The sequence below is a fragment of the Polyergus mexicanus genome, unplaced genomic scaffold, assembly GCF_030449975.1.
Source record: "Polyergus mexicanus isolate NDT 795.1 unplaced genomic scaffold, iyPolMexi1.0 SCAF_23, whole genome shotgun sequence".
NCBI lineage: Eukaryota > Metazoa > Arthropoda > Insecta > Hymenoptera > Formicidae > Polyergus > Polyergus mexicanus.
In genome coordinates this window covers 1,997,886-2,011,669 of record NW_027223343.1, presented here as the reverse complement: position 1 = coordinate 2,011,669, position 13,784 = coordinate 1,997,886, and the positions used below count along the sequence as shown (strand labels likewise).

At 37.3% G+C, this 13,784-nt stretch overlaps 1 protein-coding gene across 1 annotated transcript in view; it reads left to right on the top strand.

The window, feature by feature from the left end:
- Positions 1–11,720, top strand: part of LOC138942751 (uncharacterized) — a 34,743-nt gene extending 23,023 nt beyond the window's left edge. The window contains exon 3 of the mRNA XM_070313219.1: positions 11,477–11,720. Coding sequence (XP_070169320.1) covers positions 11,477–11,720 — 244 coding nt within the window. The remainder of the gene's footprint in view (positions 1–11,476) is intronic.
- Positions 11,721–13,784: the final 2,064 nt, after the last annotated feature.

Below are 13,784 nucleotides of genomic sequence, written 5' to 3'. Positions count from 1 at the left end.
AACGAGACGGCTGATGCTATCGCAAAGATAATTCGAGACGATGGAAGATGTCCGAAAAATTTTCAAACCGACAGAGGAAAAGAATTTTACAATGCAAATGTACAGAAACTCGTGAAGAAACACAGCATTAATCATTATTCGACGTACTCTATTATGAAAGCCTCGGTCGTGGAACGATTCAACCGAACGTTAAAGAGCAATATGTGGAAAATGTTTACGTTTAATGGAAATTACAAGTGGATCGACGCGTTGTCCCGGCTCGTTAGAGAGTACAATGCGCGAAAACATCGCACTATCGGCATGAGACCTATCGATGTTACCCCCGCGATCGCCGATAAACTTTTAAATACGGTATACAACAACGTAAAGATTGCGGCACCGGCAAGATTCAAAGTAAGCGATCCGGTACGCGTGAGTAAATTCAAGACCATTTTTGACAAAGGTTATACGCCAAATTGGTCGACCGAAGTGTTTAAGATCGTTAAAGTGCAGAAAACTAATCCCGTGACCTATGTACTCAAAGATTCGCGCGGAAATGCCGTCACCGGTGGATTTTACGAATATGAGTTACAACGCGTTGCCAATCCCGACATTCATCTCGTGGAAAAGGTAATACGCAAAAAGGGTGACGAGGTTTATGTGAAATGGCTGGGATTTGATGCAAAGCACAATTCTTGGATACATAAAAATAATATATTATAAATATGTTAACAATAATACATAATATTAAAGATATTTTACAAATATATAAACAAAATTGTACACTTTATAAAATATATACATATAATTTACAATAAATATACATATAATTTTAATTTACAATAAATATACGTAATGTTTTATTTACAATAAATATACATGATTTTTATTTACAACGGTATTTTGTAATGTCCCCACGGTAACGTGTCTGTGGTTTCGGGTACGAGATACCGCTTGTCATCGTACAGACTTAGAGCAATTTTTGTCTCGCGAATAGTGTATACTTCGTGTAATTAAGTTCTTATACAAGACTGCTGACGCGTCATTTCAATCTCTTCGTTCAAACACCGCGTGTAATCGTTGAACGTTATCGTTCTCGCGACGACGTTACTCTTGACACCTTTTACCTTTTTTTGTGTCTTTCTTACCATCTACTCGCAACGCGTACATTTTTGCCCTAAGCCCGACGAATTCGGTCATGATGGCGCCATTATTTTCATCCTTCATTAAACCCGGTATCTTTTTATTCGCGAGCGGTATACCGTACACATTGTCCACCGCATAATCGCTGGTATCGAATCTGTCGACGTTGCGCTTTATATTCTCATATACATCTTCACACTCGATGTGATATATGAGACTGTCGGTGTCGGTGTACATGACTTTACATTTCTCTCGATACATAGGTATCATATAATCGTGGTGAAACTCGTACAAACATATCTTGGATATGTCGAGTATACACATACCCACGTAGATTGGTTTATTAAATTTCACCTCGAGATTGCGCAATTCAACGGCGATCAGATTCTCCGAAAACACGCTTCTACTATGAAAATTTGGTTTTGCGATCATCGCCTCTGCGCCATATCTTCCATCCCAATGTGTCACGAGCTTAATATTAACGTGATTACGCACATTTTCCATCGTTTTGCCAAATACCGCATTATTCATTAATTTATATAAATTTTTTTCAAAATCATTTTTCGCGAGTGTTCGGAATTGTGTATTGAGTTCGATATAACTGCGAGGCCATGGAGATTGCGAAAACTGTAATATTCGATGTATTTTTGTAACGCGAAGTCCGTGTCGCGTGCATTGCTGCAGGTTGCGGTAATGTATTACGTAACGTTTCTTATCGTATAAGGTTGCGAGCAGCTTATCCTGCCGCTTACCAGGTGGTTTGTCGCGTGTCGGGCAAAACGGTAGATCAGTGTGCGCATCGTGAACACGTTGCGGATACTCGAGATCGACTTCAAGGATGTAGCCTATAGGCGAATCGAGCGCGATCGATGATGTATCAAAATCGGATACGTCGTCGACCCATCGAAAATCTGCATAGGGCAAGGGTTGGCACATTGCCCATCCGTACAAATTATTTACATCAAAGTACGTAAGATACGTTGAAGGTTTCGATGGGTCGACTGTATATACTTGTTATTAGCATGTGCGTATCTGTTGGAACATTGACTCAAACCACCACGTATTCCGCGTTCGATAAATAAAACCATGTCGATATCCGTAAGCAATTCGAATGTAATATTTGTATGCTTCAACATGGCGTCCCACGTATATCCGGGAAGAGTGTAGTAATACGCGGGGTCGAGCCCATAACTTTTAATACAACTCTCGCGGAAATTTTCAAAAATGTCTGCTAATAACAAAACATCAATTTTGAGATACAAGTCGCTATATTCGCCCAGCGTTCGAATGGAGAACCGCTCCCACACGTTCTCGGCGTGCGCGTAATCGCTCTCGGATATCGTGTCACCGGTCAAGGAACTGTAAAATGATTCGCGCGGCGGTAAACACGTATCTTGCAACCTGTCGACGCAGTCAATATATTCGTACGGAAAGACGCCCTTCCGTGTTAATAAATTGAAATTGTCATTCGATAAATTTTGAAATTCAGATTTTAAAATTTTGAGTTTGTCTTTATTCAAGAATGATGCCAATTTATCGAGACTAGCTGTGAGAAATTTATACGAATCGATAAAACGCAATTTAATATGATGTTTTGATTTCTCTTCGGTAAGATTAACATTTTTCGTAAATGATATATATTTTTCCTTTGTTATTGGAAGTAACTTGATTCTCCCCTCGAACGCTGTAGCTATTTCCTTGATAATGAAGTGCGCGTCGTAACCGGATAAATTATGAAAAACTATTGGAATGCAAAAAGAATCTTTATAATTTAGATTACAATTTGAATGCGCGGGACCTCTGTATCGCCCGGTCAGATGGCAATGATCGCGTACGCGTGTATCATCTTGTACAAATGGTTTCTCGCAAATGTGGCATTGTGTCGCGCTATGAAAATTTTCCCATTCATCAGATGTTAAATTTACCATGGGGACATTAGCCGATAAAATACTTTTTACACGCAGTGCTAAATTTTTAAGTTCTTCGACGAACCATGATATGCAATCGATATCGCGACGAGAATGATACGCGGATAACGAATCATCGTACGAACAATGTACATAATATGCTAAGCTAAATACTTTGTGATGTTGGTAGTTTCTCTCTTCCTCCGTCTTCTCTAAAACGCACTCCAGATCGGCGTACACGACGAAAGGAAGCCGCTCCTTCCGATTATAGTTGTTGAACGTGAGCCACTTGTCCTTATCGCTCGGTAATCGGATAGCGCACTCGTTCATCTCGCGACAGTCCACCGTATGTGATTGTAACTTGTCGTTCGAGCCAAAGTAGTGCAAACATCTGTAAAAGAAATATTTTTTAATTTTTGTTCAAAGATTTCTGTAATATAATTTATTAAATATATACGTACCGATCGCAGATATATTTCTTGTGTTCTTTTTTGCTCAATTGCGAGCTCACGAGGCGGGATAGATTCTTGATCCACGCGAAATGTCCAACGTTGTTGTCTTCCACGTACAACAGGTTGACGTGTTTGTCTTTTTTCAGCTCACTCAGACGTATCGGGACAATGTTCTTTTCCTCGATACTATATACATTGATTGAGATATTGTTGGCATGTTCGAATTTTTTAATTTGATTCACAGTCACTGGAAACTCAATGTCCTGGAGATTCAGCACTGTCGTGTAATGTGGGTACGAAGATTCCCGATAAACATGATCTTCAGTTGGATATAGAGCGGCGACCACAGACCACGCGAAACACGCATTGTCATTAGATTGCACGTTGATTACCGCTCTCTTCATCGTTATTTCTCGCGGTAATTTTATGTGGCATCCCGCGCGCAATGGATTATATTTATTTATATTTACATTTAAATCGAGTATTCGCGATAATGCCCACCCGCTATCGCGTTCTTGAAATTCTTCGAGCGATGCTAGAGTGGGCTCGATAACGCGCCGCTCGTACCATTCGCGTAAATCGGATGTGCGAAAGAGTTTATAGTTTCTCGTATTGATACTTTTATTTGCGCGTTTATCACCCGTCACAAATTCACCATTGAACACTGTATTAATTTTCACACTAAAGTGTTTTTTCAGCATGGTTTGCACGTGTTCGAGCACAATGTCTTTAGCATCCCCGAAAAATTGACGAGGCTCGATGTGATTATGATTTATAACCGCACCAGTCAATATGCGGCTCTCGAACGCCGTATCGATCTCTCGCCAAATTAATCCGTGTTGCCGCGTGCTGCATCCTGCACCCGCGTGTACAAAACGTGTGCGTAACGAGTTCTTCAATCCCTCGAGTCGTGCAATTCGGGCAATCAGCGATTGTCGAATCCCAATCGATAATCGTGGACGTTTGATTCGACTTTGTCCTTCTAATGATTCGATATATTCGTCGCATCGTTGCTCCCACGCAACGTACTCCTCTATCGAATTCACCCTTGCAGATTGCTCGCGTAGATTTCGTTCGGCATTGTTTTCCGCCATATTTCCAAATTTATACAAAAAATTTTTTGCTAACAAGATGTGCTTATTAACAGCTCTTGTCTCGGAACTCTTGGCGAAAATACTGACAGGGTGTGCCTCTTTACCATGATTTTATATTCTATCTTGATGTTTCTTTCCATCATGTGTGTCTAAATCTTTATTTCGCGATTTGTCACATACATTTTGGCTAATGTCGATTATTGCATTTTGTCGTCTAGAGCTGATGTCAAATCCCAGATGTATCGCAAGTTTCAAATTACATGCAGCTGTCCAATGTTAGTGCAATTTAATCATGAGGATTATCCTTATATATTATAGGATTTTGTCATGTTTTGACACGCGCGTTTGAAATCTGATATCTATAGGCGATGTCATCGCGAAGCAGCCGCACATCGGCGCTTGCAAATTTTATATTACGTTGCATTTTTGTGTATTCGGCTAAATCTCACACCTGGTGATGATGTCATCGCGAAGCAGCCGTATATCGGCGCTTGAATGGAAAAATTGAAAAAAATATCGCGTCATCAATAATCCCCCACCACATTGCAATTTTGAAACGCTAGTACATATTTTAAATATGTTCAATACGTTCAGTATTGCATCAACCACTTGTGTGAAAGGTTCATATAAAAATGTATCCCACTGAAGGAAGCCGCATGAATTATTACGTTCCGATTCAAGATGCTGATGAAACTTCACCGTATAAGAAGAAATGTAACAAGTAAGTTTTAATTAACTTGAATATTTTTTATACTTTTTAAATATTTTTTATACTTTTTAAATATTTATATAAATAATATTGTTTTTACTCCCTAGCATTTTATCCGAGTCTCGTCGCGCGGTTCGTATACTCGGAAGACGATACGCCTTAACTCCGACGTCGTACAAATATTTGGACATTGGAATAAACGTTGGAGCTGTATCTTGCGTGGAATTGGTTCTCGGCGATAATCGGGGCAATCAAATAATATTGCCTTTTGAAACGTGGAAATCGCTAATGCAGAAACGTGCGGACATTGAACGACTTCTACAATCGGCTGAAATCCCATTGCGGATTCGAGATTTGACATTCGAAGTGGTTAAAATATCTGATTCGAATATTATAAAAATTGGATTATCAAATAATTCTTTATATATGAAGCCGCCAACTCTATTCTATTTATTCGATTTTGAAAAATGTATAGATCATATGTATTACTGGTTATGCGAAAATACGCATATTGTAAATGAAAAATTCAAACAATTTGTAACTGTTTTACAACAGAATAATATCACTAATGTATGCGACGCTACAAAAACTATACATGAAAGTGATATGTTTAACAGCGAATCGCTCATAGATTGCGAGTTATTGACATGTGCTATAAATGATATTCTTCACGAGGCTTGTAATAAATAAGTTATTTTACTAATTATCTGTGAATTTAATTATTTATCCTATTCTTTATGCATGAATAAAAACGGTGTAATAGATATGCACAGTTTGCAAAATTTAACTTGCGGACGCTATCTCTCTTTCAAGTGCATGCGGACGCTCTCTCTCTCGCACCGCCTCGCGTATGCTCTCACGCACCGCCTCGCGCTATTCTTCTCCCACGCCCATAGAATATCATTAGTGCTATCCTTCTCTTACACATTGCGGACGCCTCGCGCTATCTCTGTCACACCTACTCGCGGCATCGTACCTTCGCGTTCCCTCTTCCCCGCGGGCCCCGCACCTACCGTTCCGCCGCGGTCCCCTCCCCCTCTCCGCGGACCCCGCGCCAACCGTTCCGCCGCGGTCCCCTCCCCCTCTCCGCGGACCCCGCACCTACCGTTCCGCCGCGGTCCCCCTTCCCCTCTTCGCGGCCATCGCACCTACCGTTCCGCCGCGGTCCCCCTTCCCCTCTCCGCGGATCCCGCGCCTACCGTTCCGCCGCGGTCCCCTCCCCCTCACCGCGGACCCCGCGCCTACCGTTCCGCTGCGGTCACCCCCGCGTGACGTCATTCCCACCCCATGACGTCATTCCCACCCCCGTGATGTCATACCCCCGTGACGTCATACTCACCCCCCACGACGTCATTCCCACCTCGTGACGTCATCCCCCCCGTGATGTCATACCCCCGTGACGTCACCCCCCCGACGCCATTCCCACCCCGTGACGTCATCCCCCCGTGACGTCACCCCCCTCCCCCGTGACGTCATACCCCCCGCGCCGGTTTCCCCTCACCCCTCACCCCCCCTCAGAGGACCATGGCTTAGAACCGGCCTAGATACACTACTCAGAATGTCAGCAGAAATGTTACAAAACCTGTTGACATAATTTGACAGCAGATCAGTAGCAGAAACCGAGCAGGATTTGCATAGAATTAATTATAGCAGATAGCCAGCAGAAACCGAGCAAGATCTGCACAATGCAATTTGATGTCAAATTGATAGCAGAAATCGAGCAGGATCTGCGCGCGCGCAATCTGACGGCAGATTGGTAGCAGAAATCGAGCAGGATCTGCTAACATGACTTGACATCAGGTTGTCGGCAGAAATCGAGCAAGATCTGCGCGCGCGCAATCTGATGGCAAATCGGCGGTAGAAATCAAACAGAATCTGCAGCTTTTAGCATTCATATAATTTATTGAAATAGTATAGTTTATTCGCTTACAGCTATGCGGCGCACTATTCACTTTCTATATCCGTATTCAAGTTCTTCTTACGAGCGTATATAATGCCTGCAAAATGCGGCTAATAACATCGTAATTATTTCTATCAATTTAATTTCTGATACGAGACTCCCGTACCGGGAATTTAGATATTGAACTGATTTTTAGAAAATCAGACAGATAAATATCCGATTTTCACTTATTTGGAAGGAAATTATCCAAATAAATGAAAATCGTTCGTTATTATATCTATTTAAGATATAAAATAGAAATTAACTTCCATATAAATAAAATATTTTAATTTTGATTTAATTTCATAAATTAATTATTCAAATTTTCATATATGTATTACATAATACATATTATTAATATTATAAATTTATATGTTATTAATACAAACGTCAGAAAATGACATCCCGTGAATGTGACATATCAACTATTGACGTCATTTTTGAATCTTATGAAACCTAACTTTAGGATTAACTCTAATTGGTTATTTTGTGACCAAAATTTACTGTCATTTTGCTACTTGGACTCGAGATCCTTTAAATGTTTAAATCCATTTAAATGTACTATTTTATATAAATGTCTAGAAATTGCTCGATTTCTGTTGTCAATCTGCCGTCAGATTGCGCGCAGGCTCTGCGTGGTTTCTGCTGCCAATCTGCTCACATTGCCTGTCAGCAGGCTCTGTCGACAAAACCTGAGTTTAATGTGGTCACAAATCGTTATGGTTTTAGCATGGAATTCTGATTAAATTTGCTGCCAATCTGCGCGCATGCTGCTAGCATTTTGCTATCTGGGTTAAAACATCCTACAAATGTCCTGAACCGGTCTGGACATATTCAGAATGATCCTGAGGATGTTTTGTGCTGTCTGCGAAATGTTATTCCTCTTGGAAGATATATGAGAAGACACATAGCCCGTATGAACAATGTGAAATCGTGTTCAAATATGTGATAAAGGCAGACACGTCTATATTATATTATTACCCAGACAGCACAAAACATCCTCAGGATCATCCTGAATATGTCCAGGACGGTTCAGGACATTTGTAGGATATTTTAAGATATTATTATAAATATATTTATAAAAATTTAATATGCATACATAATTATTTTTAATTGTGTCGGCTATTTAATATAATTTAGAAATCTTAAGTATTATAATAAGTATTAATGTCCTATAAATGTCCAGTGGATAACCCCTGGATGTCCGTAGGATATATCTGCCCTGTCTATTATATTGGATGTCTTTTGGATTTCCAGAGGACATATACATGTGCAATTAATTGTTAGCATTAATTTCGTTTAATATTAATAATTGAATTTGATGCGCACATTTTCATATATTCAAAATTATTATTTATTTAATATTTCATGAGAAATGTTACTGTTCGCAACATTCAAAAACTTTACAAACAATAGTATTCAACCGCTAGTTCGTTTGTTTACCGCTATGCGACACGCGAACTCGTATTTGAGATTTGGTCATGAGAATTATATAAAGCTTGCAAAGAGCAACTCACAGGAAATTACAAATGTAATTATTTTCTATCAGTTCAATTTCTGATGCAATCCCAACATAGGGAATTCAGATATTGGATTGTTTAGAAAATATTACACAACTCAAACCCGGGAGCCAAACCTATGGTAAAATATTCATGTACAGCACGAAAGCCTCAAATATTAAAGAACGGTGAACTATTTTTAATAGATTTTTAATATTGGCAGTTGTTCGGAATTGCGCCAAGCGAGCGTTCGCAAGTTACCGCGATACTCCATTTGCGTGACGTAAGATTACGCACACGCGCTGTATCCTGCGTAAGGAGCGCGTGTCGCGCATCGGCGTACGATATTAGCGGCGCCCAATGATCGGCGCCCACTGACGCGCGAGAAAAATACGCCGCTTTGCGATTCGCGGAATCGGTCTCCGAATTTCTGGAAGGTTCTCATCCGCGCACTCCGGATGTGAATCGACGGTTGCGCGAGGAGGAACCTTCTAGGAAGAAAGAAAAAAAGGGGCAGAGCACGTGGCCAAAATCAATCGCTCGCAAGAATTCGATACGGATCCTTTGCAGCCTTCGCTTATCGACAATACTGAAACGAATAAGTACCTCGGCAATTAACTCGGACTTGAACATTGAAATGCGGATTAGAATTGTACTTGATAAAGGTTTATTTAATTCATTAAAGAAGCGTACACAAAACCTCGAGTAGTTTATTGCGGAAACCAGGTTCCGCACTTCCTCGAACAGCAGTAAATAACAAAACATAATTTTAATTTATATTTAAATTTTAAAATTTGCTCCTTGAAACATACGAAAAATATCCCTAACATATCCTATAAAAATCCTTAGGATGTTCCACAGGATCTCCCTGGATTCTCCAGAGGTTAATATACGGCTATCATTTACTCTTCCTCAGGACACCCAGAGGAGATCTGAGGATTACAATGGGATATCCTGAGGATATCCTACATATACGTCCTGGATGCCCTTTGGACATCCTAAGGACATCCTTGTGCTGTCTAGGTTATCTATACGCTTAGATACACATGCGAGCCGATAGAGCAGTAGAAATACGATGTTGTCTAATTTCAACATATTGAATACAATGCGAAGTTGCTTTTAATAACACGCATAAATCATGCATAAATATTAGTGTCGGTAACGGCAGAACCAAAATTGTCGGTATTATCGATACAATTATCGATAATACCGACAATTTTAGTTTTGTTTAGATGAGGGCGCTAACCCGTCGGAGTTCGCTCGTCGCTGTTCGATTCCCTTAAGAAGATGCCGGATTACCGACAGAATGCAAATATTAGTAGGAATGCAAAATCTTTTTGTTGATTATAGATATCAACAAATCCTTTTCCACAATTAAGGTACACATAATAACGGAGTGCGGAGTTTAACATTTCATATGAAAAGTTAAAAAAAATGAGAAAATTACAGTTTTGTTATCGGCTTCTGCCGTCAACATTTACTTAATATAACAAATTTGTAATCTGTACGTGCCTAATCAGTAAACCCCGCACTCGGCATTTCATCAAAGAGTATAAGTGAACTTAAAGAAGTGAATTTAGAAGCTTTATAAAAAAGATTTTACGATGCAACACTTTCTTGCATATGTGTGTGTGCGAGATGGAGGCTCAAGAGTAAAACAGAGCAGTAGATTAGTTGCGTGATGTCGCGATAGACGGAGCTGCAATCTTACATGACAAGGACAGACATAATCGTACCACAGATGAATAGACAGATAGCCAATGGCCTAGGTTAAGGCGAGACTGCCATTTCCGTGCTCACCCAGTAAGCAATTTGATAACAAATTGTTGCCAAATTGGCATCAAATTCGCTCAAAACTTGGTAACAAATCCAGTGCCATCTGTGTCCGCAATAAGTTTGTGTTTTGGTGACAAAGCTTGTTGACATAACCTGACAGCAAATTGACGGCAAAAACCGAGCAAAGCTTGACATGATTTGACGTCAAATTGATGGCAAAAATCGAGCAAGATCTGCGCAAGACAATCTGATAGCAGATTGTCAGCAAAAATCGAACAAATTCTGCAGCTTTTGGCCATTCATATAAAAGTATATATTTAAATAGATTTAAAGCCTTAACCCTAAGTAACAAAATGATGATAAGTTTTGGTCATAAAATGACCATTAGATAATTAGACATTATATAAAATCATATATTAATATGTTAAAACATATAGGTAAATTCAAATAACTTAATTTATAAAATTAAAGATCTTTTTGGACAGAAACTGTTTGAATAAGAAAATCGAACAATTATCTGTCTGATTTGCAAAAAATCAATTCAATATCTGAATTTCCTGTATAAGAATTGTGTCAAAAATTGAACTGATAGAAATATATATATTATAATATTATTAGCATTTTGTAGGCTTTATATACACTCATGACAAGAATTTGAATACGGGTATAGATAATGAATAACGCGCCGCATAGCGATAAGCGACTGAACTATTTTATAATACTTTGTAATAAGCTGCAGATTTTGTTCGGTTTTTGCTGCCAATTTGCCATCAGATTGCGCACTCTAGGTCCTGCTCAGTTTTTGCCGACAATCTGATGTCAGTCATGTCAGCAAGCTTTGCTTGGTTTCTGCCGCCAATTTGCTGTGTAGTTATGTTAGCAAGCTTTGCTTGATTCTTGCCGGCAATCTGCCAGCTTAATCGGTAATAACAACTCTTGTATCAAATTTGTAGCCTTTTTGCTAACAATAATTTGTAGCAAGCACTTGGCAATATCTGTTAGAACAGACCTGGCTGACTGGGCAGATTATCGACACACTGTGCCCCTTACCGACAGATTATGCCCCTGGTTTGAGTCCAGACTAAATATATCCGATTTTGTCGACAGACTATGCCCCTGGTTTGAGTCCAAACTAAATATATCCGATTTTGTCGACAGACTATGCCCCTGGTTTGAATCCAGACTAAATATATCCAATTTTGTCGATAGACTTTGCCCCTAGGTGCAAATCCGGACTAAATGACCGCGAGACGAGTGTGACAGTGTGAGAGATGAAATGATGAGAATAAACATGAGATTAATAGACAGATCAGTGACGCGATATTGCAGCGGTGGCAAGCGGCCGGCAAACTAGAACAGTTTATGACAGATAAATTAATTATTTCAACAGTAATATAACAGTTAATATAAAAGTTAATTATTATATTTTATATATATAAAATATAATAATTAACTTTTATATTACTGTTGAAATAATTAATTTATCTGTCATAAACTGTTTTCGTTAAGTCAAAGGAGCTTAAATCAAATGTAAGGAGAGAGTGACAGAAACGCAAACAAAGCTTCTAGGAGACAAAAATTGAAACAACAAAACGTAAAAGAAGCGTTCTTTTTACGTTTCGTTGTTTTAATTTTTGTCTTCTAGAAGCTTCGTTTACGCTTCTGTCACTTTTTCCTTACATTTGATTTACACTCCAATATTTATTTTTGTCAGAGTTTTGCTTCTTGGCTATCTATATGTAATATTTGACTTTTTAACATAACTATTTTAAATATGATAATACTAATACTTATAGTTTTTTTTCAATAATTTTTAATAAAATTATACAATGCAATATCGCTTGCATTTAAAAATTTGTTTTTTGCGTCCGATAAAAAAAGAATCTATTAAAATAATTGGATTAATGCTAGGAATATATTTTATTTTCGTATATATTTTTTATACATTTATATACTCTAAATAGCGTCAAATGTTAACAACATTATTTTTTAAATTTAAGTACTATTATTTAGTAAACCCGGAAAAAAATAGATTAAATGTAAATAGATATAATATTATATCTAATAATTAAATCTCGTTAGATGTAAAAAATGGAAAACTTAAGATCTACTTTTAGATTTAAGCATATATATCTTATATATTTTTAGATCTACTTATGTAACAATTTAGATCTAATTGTAAGTGGATCGATATAAATCTATGTAGATTTACACTGGTAGATCTATCTAAATCTCTGTAGATCTTCAAAGATCAACTAAGATTTAAGTATACATATGATGATCTATTTAGATCTACTGGTGCAGATCTATTTTTGAAATAGATCTGCATCGATAGATCTATCTGGATCTAAATGGACCCAAATAGCAAAGAAATGTTTAATAAATGTTTGAAACTTATTTTTTAAGATATATATTTTTAAAACGTTTCTAATTATGAGTGAAATCTGTTTTTATATATTTTTATTTAAAAAAACTCTATTTTAACGTTTATGTAAAATAAGTCTTGATTCAACGTTTATTAAATATTTAATTTTTTAATATTTTATTGATAAAATATTAATAAACATTTTTAAAATATCTTTAAAAATGAGCTTTAAACATTTATTAAACATTTCTTTGCTACTTGGGGATATGCTTACATCTAAATAGATCTTAAGTTTTTCATTTTTTAGATTAACGGGATTTAATTAGATATAATTACATCTATTTACATTTAATCTATTTTTTCTCGGGAAGGTCGTCTATGTATTTTTATTTTCTCCAAACTTTTTGAAACTTTTCTTTGTGTTTATTGATTTTATGTTCTGATAAATGTTATTTTCTTACCACACATCTTATAAACTTAAAAAAATTTATATATCTCTATTTTGCTATTAATAAATTTTTATTTTATATAGGTAGGTATATGATAGGTATATACATATTGCGGTGTTATAGACAAGTCTCTTTTAAATAAATAACAAATAAAAACGTAGCAATACATTTTATTATTAATTGAAAGTACAATATTTGCGTTTATACATTATATAAAAAGTATATAAAAATTGTTGGAACGTAGAATGTAAATTAACATTAAAAATATAAAAAATTTTAAAAATCAACTATAAATTAGTTACCTGTGGTTTAATTTTCCTTATATATATATTAAAATTATAAGGGATAAAATCCTTCTTAGTGTTATGCCACAAATATAATAAAATAATGAATTCCGATTTAATCTACGTGCAAACCAGAAATAAATTATGATATCTATTGTCATCAGCCAGTCTCCAAACATCGATATCTA